Below are 12,377 nucleotides of genomic sequence, written 5' to 3' on the forward strand. Positions count from 1 at the left end.
GATTTACAAAAGATTTTGCAAAAACAAAACATGTGGTGCAAACGTGGTCCAAAATGTTATAAGAAAGAAACAATCCATGCATATCTTGTAAGTATTTATATTGGCTCAAATTCTAAGCAACCTTTACACTTACATTATGCAAACTAATTCAATTATGCACTTTTATATTTGCTTTGGTTTGTGTTGGCATCAATCACCAAAAAGGGGGAGATTGAAAGGGAATTAGGCTCACACCTAGTCCCTAATTAATTTTGGTGGTTGAATTGCCCAACATAAACATTTGGACTAACTAAGTTTGCCCAAGTGTATAGATTACACAGGTGTAAAAGGTTCACACTCAGCCAATAAAATGACCAAGTTTTGGATTCAACAAAGGAGCAAAGTGGCAACCGAAGGCCCTCTGGTCTGGGAGCACCGGACTGTCCGGTGTACACCGGACAGTGTCCGGTGCGCCACCAGACAGTGTCCGGTGCGCCAGAGGACTCCAACGCGAACTCGCCACCTTCGGGAATTTTCCAGGCCGGCGCGCTATAATTCACCGGACTGTCCGGTGTACACCGGACAGTGTCCGGTGCTCCAAGGAAGCACGACCTCCAGAACTCGGCAGCCTCGGGATTTCACTTCAGTCGCTCCGCTATAATTCACCGGACTGTCCGGTGTGCACCGGACTGTCCGGTGCGACTCCGGAGCAACGGCTACCTGCGGCGCCAACGGCTCTCTGCCGCGCATTTAATGCGCGCTATGCGCGCGCAGATGGCAGGCGCGCCCACTCCGGCACACCGGACAAGGAACAGTAGTTGTCCGGTGTGCACCGGACACCCAGGCGGGCCCACAAGTCAGAAGCTTCAACGTCTAGAATCCAACGGCAGTGATGACGTGGCAGGGGGCACCGGACTGTCCGGTGTGCACCGGACTGTCCGGTGCGCCATCGAACAGGCAGCCTTCCAACGGCCACATTTGGTGGTTGGGGCTATAAATACCCCAACCACCCCACCATTCATTGCATCCAAGTTTTCCACTTCCCAACTACTACAAGAGCTCTAGCATTCAATTCTAGACACACCAAAGAGATCAAATCCTCTCCAAATTCCACAACGCCATAGTGACTAGAGAGAGTGATTTGCTTGTGTTCTTTTGAGCTCTTGCGCTTGGATTGCTTTCTTCTTTCTTGATCCTTTCTTTGCAATCAAACTCACTTGTAATTTGAGGCAAGAGACACCAATCTTGTGGTGGTCCTTGTGGGAACTTTGTGTTCCAAGTGATTGAGAAGAGAAAGCTCACTCGATCCGTGGATCGTTTGAGAGAGGGAAGGGTTGAAAGAGACCCGGCCTTTGTGGCCTCCTCAACGGGGAGTAGGTTTGCAAGAACCGAACCTCGGTAAAACAAATCTCCGTGTCTCACTTGCTTATTCGCTTGGGATTTGTTTTGCACCCTCTCTCGCGGACTCGTTTCTTTATTACTAACGCTAACCCCGGCTTGTAGTTGTGTTTATTTTTGTAAACTTCAGTTTCGCCCTATTCACCCCCCCTCTAGGCGACTTTCACATACAAAATGTCCTCTTGCCTCTCTAGCAGTCTATCTTTTTCATTTAAAGCATCAATCAACTCATTAATCTTTTCTACTTTAGCTCTATTTAATCCTTTGAACAAGCTAGTGTAATCTACTTCATCATCACTAGAATCCTCATCACTAGAAGTAGAGTACTTGGGGGAAATCTCGAACACTCACCTTCTTTTCCTTGGCCATGAGGCAGGTGTGGCGTTCGTTGGGGAAGAGCGAAGATTTGTTGAAGGCCGAGGCTGCCAATCCTTCATCGTCGGAGTCGGATGAAGAGCAGTCTGAATCCCATTTTTTGCCAAGGTGAGCCTCGCCTTTCGCCTTCCTGTAGATTTTTTTCTTGTCCTTCTTCCCATGTCTTTCTTCCCCTGGTCATTTTCATTATCGGGACATTGAGCAATAAAATGACCAGTCTTACCTCATTTGAAGCAGGAGCGCTTTCCCTTTGTCGTATTCTTGTTGGGGTACTCCTTGTGTCCTTTTAGTGCGGTCTTGAAGCGCTTGATGATAAGCGCCATCTCATCTTCGTTGAGGCCAGCGGCCTCCACTTGTGCCACCTTGCTTGGTAGCGTCTCCCTGCTGCTGGTTGCTTTGAGGACAACAGTTTGAGGCTCGTGGACAGGGAGTGGACCGTTTAGAGCGTCGTCCACATATCGAGCTTCCTTAACCATCATGCGTCCGCTCACAAACTTTCTAAGAATCTCCTCGGGCGTCATCTTGGTGTACCTGGGATTCTCACGAATAAGGTTAACAAGATGGGGGTCAATTACCGTGAATGACCTTAGCATAAGTCGGACGACGTCGTGGTCCGTCCATCTTGTGCTTCCATAGCTCCTAATCTTATTGACCAGGGTCTTGAGCCTGTTGTATGTTTGTGTTGGCTCCTCTCCCCTGATCATTGCGAACCTTCCCAACTCGCCTTCTACCAACTCCATTTTGGTGATCATGGTGGCGTCGTTTCCCTCATGTGATATCTTGAGGGTATCCCAAATTTGCTTGGCGTTGTCCAAGCCGCTCACCTTGTTGCATTCATCCTTGCACAAGGAGGCTAGCAAAATAGTAGTAGCTTGTGCATTCTTATGAATTTGCTCATTGATAAACACAGGGTTATCCGTACTATCAAAATGCATTCCATTTTCCACTACCTCCCAAATACTAGGATGGAGAGAAAACAAGTGAGTACGCATTTTGTGGCTCCAAAAAGAGTAGTCTTCTCCATCAAAGTGTGGAGGTTTATCGAGTGAAACTGAAAGCAAATGAGCATTGGAATTGAACGGAATACGAGAATAATCAAAAGAATAGTTTTGATTAACCGATTTCTTTTTAGACGAGTCATCGTCGTTGTCGTCTCTTGGTGAAGAAGAGGAGGCGTCACTGTCGTAGTAAATGATCTTCTTGATGCGCCTCTTCTTCTTCCCGTCCTTCTTCTTGTGACTCGAGCCAGAGTCAGTGGGCTTGTCGTCTCTAGGCTCGTTGAGGAAGGACTCCTTTTCCTTGTCATTGACCACCATCCCCTTTCCCTTAGGATCCATCTCTTCGGGCGATTAGTCCCTTACGTGAAGAGAACGACTCTGATACCAATTGAGAGCACCTAGAGGGAGGGGGGGGTGAATAGGTGATCCTATAAAATTCAACACTAATAGCCACAAAACTTTGGTTATGAAGGTTAGAACGGTTAAGTGGCTTGAAACGAGCTCTTGTGAACATAGACAATCAAAGAGAAAACAATCACAAGAGACACGTAATTTTATCCCGTGGTTCGGCCAAGTAACACTTGCCTACTTCCACGTTGTGGTGTCCCAATGGACGAGGGTTGCACTCAACCCCTTTCAAGTGATCCAATGATCAACTTGAATACCATGACTTTTCTTGCTTTTCTCTTTTTCCCGTTTGCGGGGAATCTCCACAAGTTGGAGTCTCTTGCCCTTACAACAAAGATCACAATGAAAACACACGAGTAAGGTTGGGAGCAACATACACACGCACACAAGCCAAGACTTGAGCTCAAGATGAAGCACAAAGAGTTCACAACTAGAATGGAGCTCAAATCACTAACACGATCGATCAAGTGCACGGAGACGGAGTGTGGGAGTCTTAAAATGCTTAGTGAATGCTTGAGTAGCTCCTCCATGCGCCTAGGGGTCCCTTTTATAGCCCAAGGCAGCTAGGAGCCGTTGGAGGCCAACAAGGAAGGCTATCCTTGCCTTCTGTCGAGTGGCGCACCGGACAGTCCGGTGCACCACCGGACAACCACTGTTCATGTCCGGTGCGTGATCTCCTTCCTATTCTGGCGCAGACGACCGTTACAGATTCGTGGCAGTTGGCGCACCGGACACTGCCCGGTGCACACCGGACAGTCTGGTGCCCCCTGCCGACCGTTGGCGCGGGTCACGCGTCGCTCGCGGATTGCGCGACCGACCGTTGCGCTGGCGGCCGTTGGCTCACCGGACAGTTCGGTGCACCACCGGACAGTCCGGTGAATTATAGCTGTACGCCGCCAAATTCTCCCGAGAGCGGCCTGTTCACCAGAGTCCAGCCTGGCGCACCGGACAGTCCGGTGTGCCAGACTGAGCAGAGAATTGACTGCACTGAGCTAAGTCTTTTGATTTTTTTCTTTTCTCTGTTTCTAGCACTTAGACAAAATATGTTAGTACTCAAAACAATGTACTAAGTTTAGAAACGTACCTTGTTACATGATTTGGATCTTTTACTTGTTTGACACATAATATTTCACTCACTATGTGTTGGACACTTAATCATCAAAACATTATAGGAATGGTCCAAGGGCACATTTCCCTTTCAGGCGGTAGGGTTCCTAGGCGTGGCGCTGGCATGGACGTTGTTCGCTCTCCTGAACATCTCACCTCCTTTGTATAGGCAAAGCGAAACGAAAGGAGAAAAGCTTGTGAGGGTGCACAGATGGATGAGGACGCCGAGGCGGGTGGGCGGGCGATGCGAAGGAGCGGGTTGGAATTTGGATGGGGACCGGGGAGCGGATGGGTGGGGACACAACGTCCTCGAGCCCGAGACAGTGATGATGGAGTGCAGGTTGATCAAACAAAATTTGAGAGAGATTTATAAAAAAGATGACCCAAGACGACCGTTGAAACTGATGCTTTAATATAGTAGAGATTTGATAAATGTAGCTAATAGTTCAATTATTAGTTAGTCTATTTAAATGTCTTTAGCTGATTTTAGTTGCTAATTATTAGCTCTAATGTATTCAAACACTTTCTATATTTAATACTCATAATTATTATTTAAATATTTGATAGGATAGAAACTAAAGTTCAGAAATGCTGTGAAGCTGGGCCGCTGCGCCGCTGCGTGGGCTGTGTCGGTCCATAGGCCCAGTTGAAGCCGGGTCGGGTTTTGCTAGGGTTTACTGCTTGTCTTCCTTTCTCGGCAGTCGGCACATTCGCGGCTTCGCCTGATCGCGTACGCCGCTTCGTCCTGATTCTCAATCTCTGGTGCTCCCATGAAGAAAGACAGGGAATGAAGGACCGCCACCTCGCGCTGAACCAGACCCAGAGGGTCCGCCTCGAGGCCGCGCTTCAAGAGCTCCAGTCCGTTGCGCCCGCCGCTGCCGTCACCGTCGCGGACACCATTCCCGTCAATCAAGAGGACAACATCCTCAAGTACAGAGCCTCCATCTCTCTCTCTCTCTCTCTGTTTCTTTCTTCCCCTTCCTGTCCATCCGTGAGCAGCCGATGGGTGGGTGCTCGTGGCGCAGGGGGCATGGGACGTCGGACCAGGACGGGGAGGTGGTTGCGACGCTCTGCGGGGTGGTGGAGCGGGTCAACAAGCTGGTCTACGTCCGCACTCTTCGCGCGAGGTACGCGCGCGGCTCTGCTCTCCAATGGCGTACCTATTCCTCTGCAACTGTGGAGGAATTCGGTCCTGGATTTTTATCAATCGGGCAAATACACTGAATTGTGTTGTGAACTTGTTATGCTGAATTTAGTGTTTGGTTGATATTTAGGCCCTGTTTGGTATAGCTGTAGCTCCACAAAATTTGGTGGAGTTGGTGGAGCAGGTCATTAGGTGCTACAGAAAATCGTAATCGTGGAGCTGGATGTGTAAGCCTTTAGAAGACATTTAGACAAGTTATTTTGTTTATTATTTAAATTAAAAATGTTTTTAAAACTATTTAAATTGATATTATAAACTACAGCTCTACAGCCATCCCAAACACCCACTTAGCCTGCAAAATCTAGGTTGTTTTTCCTGAATTTGTATGTTTGGTCATTAATGTTTCAAAGCCTATATTTGTTGGCGCTGAAGTAGTGTGGTTTACTTGATCTTATTCCCCACACTTATTCATGTTTTTGTTTAGAAAAAATGAACTGTCAAGAAAAAAAACTTAGCCCATTTTGTTCACAAGAAAAATTAACCAGCTTAGCGCAGCCCACTTCCTTCCACTGGTAAACGTCACGCCCGCCCGCTCATCCTTCTTTCCGCAGTTCCTCTCCGTGGGCCCGAGCCCCTCGCCGCTGCTCCTGGATGTGTGCGCCATCTGCTCGACGAAACCCCGCTCCGCCTAGGAGCATGTTTGCTTGCTGCTTCTCTCTCGATTTCGCTCCCTTCCTCTCTATCGACTGGCGTACCGGTTCCAGTCTCGCCGCGGCTTGGGGCTTTGCTGCGGAGCTAGTTTACGAGCAGAGCTAGGCTTGGGGCTTTGCTGTGGAGCTAGTTAACCAACAGAGCTAGATGGCAGATGCAGATCGCTCGCTCCTCTCTAGTTTGACTCTTGGAGTAACCGTTTCTGGTTGGTTCGTGTTACAGCTGCAGATTCTCGATGGAGATGAATGGGGTTCTGCAAGCCGCGGATGCCAAGTACTGGGTTTACAAGGGTGAGGGCGCCGCGAATCTCATCCTCAGCTACACCGGCTCATCCCCTACTATGGTATGCGCTGAGTAGATTCCTATTTCTTATTATGCCTGCATCGCAGCGAGTTTAGGGGCTCTATGTGTGATTCACGGGTGTGGCCATTCCAGCCCCAGATCTAGTACCCGGTCTAGCATGTGATGAAACGTGGATCAGAGGCACTCATGGTTGCTTGAAAAAATAAGCATACATTACTTTTCCTTGATTGTGCATTTCATGACCATGCATGTGTTTTTCCTGATTATGATGGATATTTTTGGAGGAAGCATTGCTTCACTTTGATGAAAAGTATGTTATTATCACTTGTTTCCAGCTTGGCAAGGTATTGCGGGTCAAGAAGCTTCTAAATGACAAGTCACAGCTGCCACCAAGTTGTATGGTCTTCTCAAGTCATGAGCAACTCCTGTGGGGCCATATTCCAGAACTGGTTGAGTCTGTCAAACAAGATTGCTTGGCTCAAGCCTATGCTGTACATGTTATGAGCCAACATCTGGGTGCCAATCATGTCGATGGTGGGGTATGGTTCAGATTCAGTTTATTTATATCCTGTTATTGTGATTTTGATTGTTAACATATCTACAACCTTGACACTTGGAGTCAGATTCAGTTCACTTATGGAAGAAATTGGAGAATTGCGACAATTTCCCTGTAAATACCCCTACTGAAATAGAAATAACATGACATCAATGTGCATACTATTATATTTTTACACAAATATGCTTTATTGCATCATCTGTTGCTAATTCCACTTCCAGTAGGCACTACTCTTTGGATCTGCGTGACTCGACAAAGAAATCATGTCATATTTCCATGATGTAGGTTCATGTACGTGTTTCTAGGGATTTTCTAGAGCTTGTTGAAAAGAATGTTCTTAGCAGCCGTCCTCCTTGGAGAGTAAATGCAAGTTCAATTGATATCACTGCTGATGCCGCTCTTCTAATAGCAGACCACTCTTTATTCTCTGGTACATACTTGAATATATTTATATAATCTCCATCCCTCTTCTTACCATAATCTGACTCTTGTTAAGCTTAAAAAATATGATTGAACATTTCTCATGCACCGATGTTTTGATGGAACATTTGCAGCATGACTGTTGCTTAACTTGTTATTTCTATTTGCATTAGTTGAACAATCAGCCTCTTTGTCTATAAAGATCTTCCAATTTGCAGTTCTTAGGTTTAAATTTGCAACTGTCCCTTACAACAGCCCAATGGGTAGCATCAAGATGGGTAGAAACTGGCTTCTTTTTCTCATTGATTCATAACCTAAATTCTTGGTTAAACTGCTAGAACATGGTTGGTGTCATTAAATGCAACTAATCCTGAAGTTGTAACCTGAAATCATTGTAGTTTCCTTTTAGAGTGTGTTTGGTTTGAGGAATGAAGTGATCCATCTTCTTCTTACTCCTTACTTTTTTATTTGGTTTGTAGAATAGAATGAGTTGATCCATCACCACCTCATTCCTCATAAGCTAATAATTAGTATATACATGAGGACTGGGTTGATTCCACCAAAATTAATGGAATGAACTTATGATGCATCACCTCATGAAGCATAGAGTGACTCCACAAACCAAACATACCATTAGTTCTTTAGATATTTCCAGCACACTATATTAGATTCAATTTATGTTTGCTTACTAAGTCTTTCTTAACCTCAGGTACTCCAAAGGGTAGCAGCTGCATAGCTGTAGAGATAAAGGTACTTTGGTAGTTTCCTCTTTTATTCCTAATTTTTATTTCTGACGTATAGTTCACCTTAACCCATTTGAATTGTCTCCGGCATGCTTTACCTTGCAGGCCAAATGTGGGTTTGTGCCATCATCAGAATATATATCAAAAGATAATTCTATCAAGAAACAAGTAACGAGATATAAAATGCATCAGCACCTCAAATTTCATCAGGGTGAGGTATGTAGATTGGAATGCTTGATCCAAGATAGAATTCCACTCTGTTTTCGGACTTAAAAAATATCCATCAATGATACTAATTTTATAGGCAGTATCTTAAGGCTTTTCTTGTTATTTATTTCACTTTTGTAATACTATACCATCTCTTTTGCCTTTTGACATCAGGTTGATTTCCAATACATTCTTGAACACATTTCAGATATCGAAGACTAGTGAATACAATCCTCTTGATCTATTTTCTGAGTCGAAAGAAAGAATAAGCATGGCCATCAAGTCATTTTTCTCAACTCCTCAGAACAACTTCAGGATTTTTGTCAATGGATCTTTAGCTTTTGGTGGCATGGGAGGTGGTGCAGATAGTGTTCATCCTGCTGACACTGATAAGTGCATTAAAGATCTCAGCAAGGTCAGTGGCCTGGAACTCCCTGACTTCACTGAGCTCCTGTCAGAGACAATTTTCAAATCTGGGGTATTGGGCAAACTGTTGACCACTCAAAAGCTGGATGATCATGACATTGAAGGGGCAATTCATCTGTACTACAACATAATTTCTCAGCCTTGTTTAGTCTGCAAAAACCTAACTGATGTAGAGCTATTGCGGAAGTACACACTCTTGCATTCTCTTCCGTTGGACAAGAGCTTGAAGATTGTCAGAAACTTCCTCATTTCTGCTACTGCAAAGGACTGTAGCCTGATGATCAGCTTTCGGCCAAGAGAGAATGGAAGTACAGATTCTGAGTATGATTCAGTGTTTCTTGAATCAGCGAAGCGAACCTATGAGTACAAGGTATACTACTGTGAAATCTAGTGACGTTTTACCTTTATCTTCTAGTTGTCCAGCATTCCAGCCACAAATTAGCTATATAGTTCACAACTGAATTTGATTGTGAATTTATTTCTTTGCTTATTTTTTCTCCTGGCATAAATGGTGTTAAATTGCCCATTCATTTTGCAGACATATTTCGTTGATCTGGATGTGAAACCTCTGGACAAGATGGTACATTATTTTAAACTGGATCAGAGGATAGTCAATTCCTACACAAGATATGGGGAGGTCTTGCCACCTCCAAAGGGCAAGTAATACCAAAGACACTTCGGCGATTCAGCTCCAACAATGAGGAGCCTCTCTTCTTACTATATACGTCTGGACTATGGAGAAGGGTGCATCAGAGAGCTCCAGCCCACTACGCCCTTAGGTTCTGTGCATATATTGTTGTATCTCTTAACTGTTTGATGATATGGAATATTCTTTTCCCAATATGGTACCGAGCCTTTCTTGAGCCTCCTCCTCGCTGCCGCTCTTCTTCGGAATGCCGCGGCATTTGCCCTCCCCTCATGTTTGGCGAGCCGGCTGCACGTACAGCACGACAGTGAGTGCCAGGGACATGCACATCATGGCGACGGTTTAAGCTTGTGGACACTCAGCAGATAGGGTGATGACCGCCATTCCCTGTATGACAGACACGATGTGCATGCAACATGATCAGCCATTCGATGCATTTGATTTGATGGATCCATCGATGTTAACCAATCTTATAATATGCTATCCTAGTCCAGAAACATCATTTTCAATATCCGAATGCTCTGCAGATGTTGGGTGTTAGTAGCGCTCATGCCATATCCACACGTGATCTGATCCTTTACTAGCGCACGTGACTCCAGGAAAAAAAAAGGTAAATTAAGCGCGTGCGAGTGCTGCTATCACATCAGAACTACAGCGTCAGGTGGTTAATTAACGCTGCGGTAGCAAGTGGATGCGTAGCAGTGAAAGCACATGCGATTGAAGATTTGAAGTACCGACCGCTTACCGCCAATCGCCATACCCGTACCGCCACGAACGTTTTCCCATTATAAATGCATTAATTAGAGTGCAACGTCCCATTTTTTAAGGACATAACTCTATACTAGGTTGGTGCCCGTGCGTTGCTACGGGAGTAAAAAATTTGTATGAAATATAGATACAAAACGACATCATCACTACACTGTGTCCCCTTGGACAGTGCCGTTGGCCAAGACAGGAGCAGGGGCGGCTTCCATATCCACAGCGACTCTCAACACAATATAACCAATTAAGCGTACATATGGGTACCAAAGAATAAGTTAAAAATATTCTAGCATGAAAACATCTAATGGTATGTTACATATTTAAGAAATGTAATCTTCTATGAACTCTAGTCAATTTTATTATTAATTTTCTGAGGAAAGTATGAAAAACAAAATGCATAGTAAGTTGGTAATTAAGATAAGTACTAAATATGTGTTATATCTGAAAAATCTAAGATCACCAGCCAGGTTCGAGTGATGGACGCCTGTCAAAACCTTGTATTCATTAAGGAATTCTTGAGATGCATTTGTATCTATTTTCTTTATGGCAACTTTCTGGACACACGAAAAGAGAAAAGGAAAAATTATTTCACATCGTAAGCATAACACAGATGGATTACTTCCTTTTATTTAGTTTATTTAAGGGGTCATAGACATTAGTTGTCTATTGAACTTTCGAGTGCATGTGCACCAACTACATTGCCTATCCATGTTACACAGTGATAAAAGGTTGAGCTGACCTCGCCTCTAAGATCAGCAGAATTAGCCACTAACTATTAGCTCTAGTGCATTCAAACACTCCCTAAACAAAGCCAAAATCGTCATGCCCAATTTTATGGTCCATACTGAAGTTGTTTATAGCACCGGAAAGTTCTTCATATGAGAACCTCGTGGATATGTCAACCTTCATTCCCTCAGCTTGTGAAACCTTACGTATAAAGATATTTAATTGAAAAGCCATTACAAGTTGATAAAAAACATACTATTGTGTTTGCCAAGATAACACATTTTTCGCGAGGAGAATGTGACAATTTATAGGAAGAAAAATATGTTCCATACTAAGTTGGACTGAATCTCTTGGACATGAGAGTGGTATGACTTTTCTCATTTTCTGCCTCCTAAACAGTCAGATGCCAGCAATCAAAATAAACAACACATGATATCACAATTCCTGCTACTGCTCCTCTAGAAAGGCTATTTCTTGTTCCACGTAGTAGAATGTGAGTTAATTGCCTTTGTTTCTGTCAATTGAACAAACCATTTAACTTGGCAGCTCCATCAACGATCCTTGCCCTCAGTCTGTATGCTGTTCCAATCCTGCTAGCAACCCGATAAATTAGTCCCCCATCAAATGCACATCATGGAGATCCTAGCTAACCCTATTAGTGCACATCAAAACTGCCTCTTTCAACTCTTCTTTGCCAAGTGTTGTCTCCACCATCACCTGCACAGCAGCAACACATGTGGAAAGCTGTCCAAAGCGTAGTGTGTAGTCTCTGATATACTTGGATGAAACTACAAACCAAAAGGTGATGCAAGTGGCAAAGTAACACATGCCCACACAGGAAAACAGGAAGGCCTGACATGCTCAAAAAAAATTATAAAAGGAAATGATCAATTACCTTTACATCTTTAAGTGACAAAAATATGCAGCTATTGTTATAGCCCAGATGAATAACTTTAGCATCCACAACCTGAAAACTCAAAAAACAACTAAGAAATTATAGCACTGTGAGCATTTAGCAGTATTAAACAAAACACATTTGTGTGATATTCAAAGGCCAAAGATAAAATCAAATAAATGTGACAAAACCTATGAGTTTTTATCTCACATTGCATCAACATACTCGTATATAAAAAAAGTAAGATATTGTTCTGAAAGGCCAACAACTTAAAAAGGAAGATGAGAAATAAAGGGAGGCTCACAACAGCAAACTACCAGAATTACCTAACTAATTTTGTAAGAAACTAATGGATCTAAGGTGTCATCCTAGGACACTTCCCACTGCCGAATCAATGCAAGTAGCCTTTTCCAAGAAGTGGACGTAGAGAAACAAACCAACCATACTGATTTGATGCACAAACAAAGGGTTCGTGGATATGCTCACCAAATGGTGCTGGTGTTTTATCTAGATAATCAATCCATGCCCAAGAAGCTAGCTAAATCTCAACCCTAAAAAAAATTCAGTTCAAAG

The 12,377-nt window shown here is 44.0% G+C and overlaps 1 protein-coding gene across 2 annotated transcripts; it reads left to right on the plus strand.

Moving 5' to 3' along the window:
* Positions 1-4,921: 4,921 nt before the first annotated feature.
* On the plus strand, positions 4,922-9,867 carry LOC100501721 (uncharacterized). Of its 2 annotated transcripts, NM_001196391.1 has the most exon segments (9): positions 4,999-5,195; positions 5,291-5,392; positions 6,343-6,463; positions 6,759-6,962; positions 7,265-7,409; positions 8,109-8,149; positions 8,248-8,358; positions 8,558-9,145; positions 9,314-9,617. In NM_001196391.1, coding segments are annotated over 9 exon segments (1,581 nt in total). In that variant the 5' UTR covers positions 4,999-5,052; the 3' UTR covers positions 9,440-9,617.
* The last annotated feature ends 2,510 nt before the right edge of the window (positions 9,868-12,377 follow it).

Source organism: Zea mays, chromosome 2 (genome assembly GCF_902167145.1).
Source record: "Zea mays cultivar B73 chromosome 2, Zm-B73-REFERENCE-NAM-5.0, whole genome shotgun sequence".
Taxonomy (NCBI): domain Eukaryota; kingdom Viridiplantae; phylum Streptophyta; class Magnoliopsida; order Poales; family Poaceae; genus Zea; species Zea mays.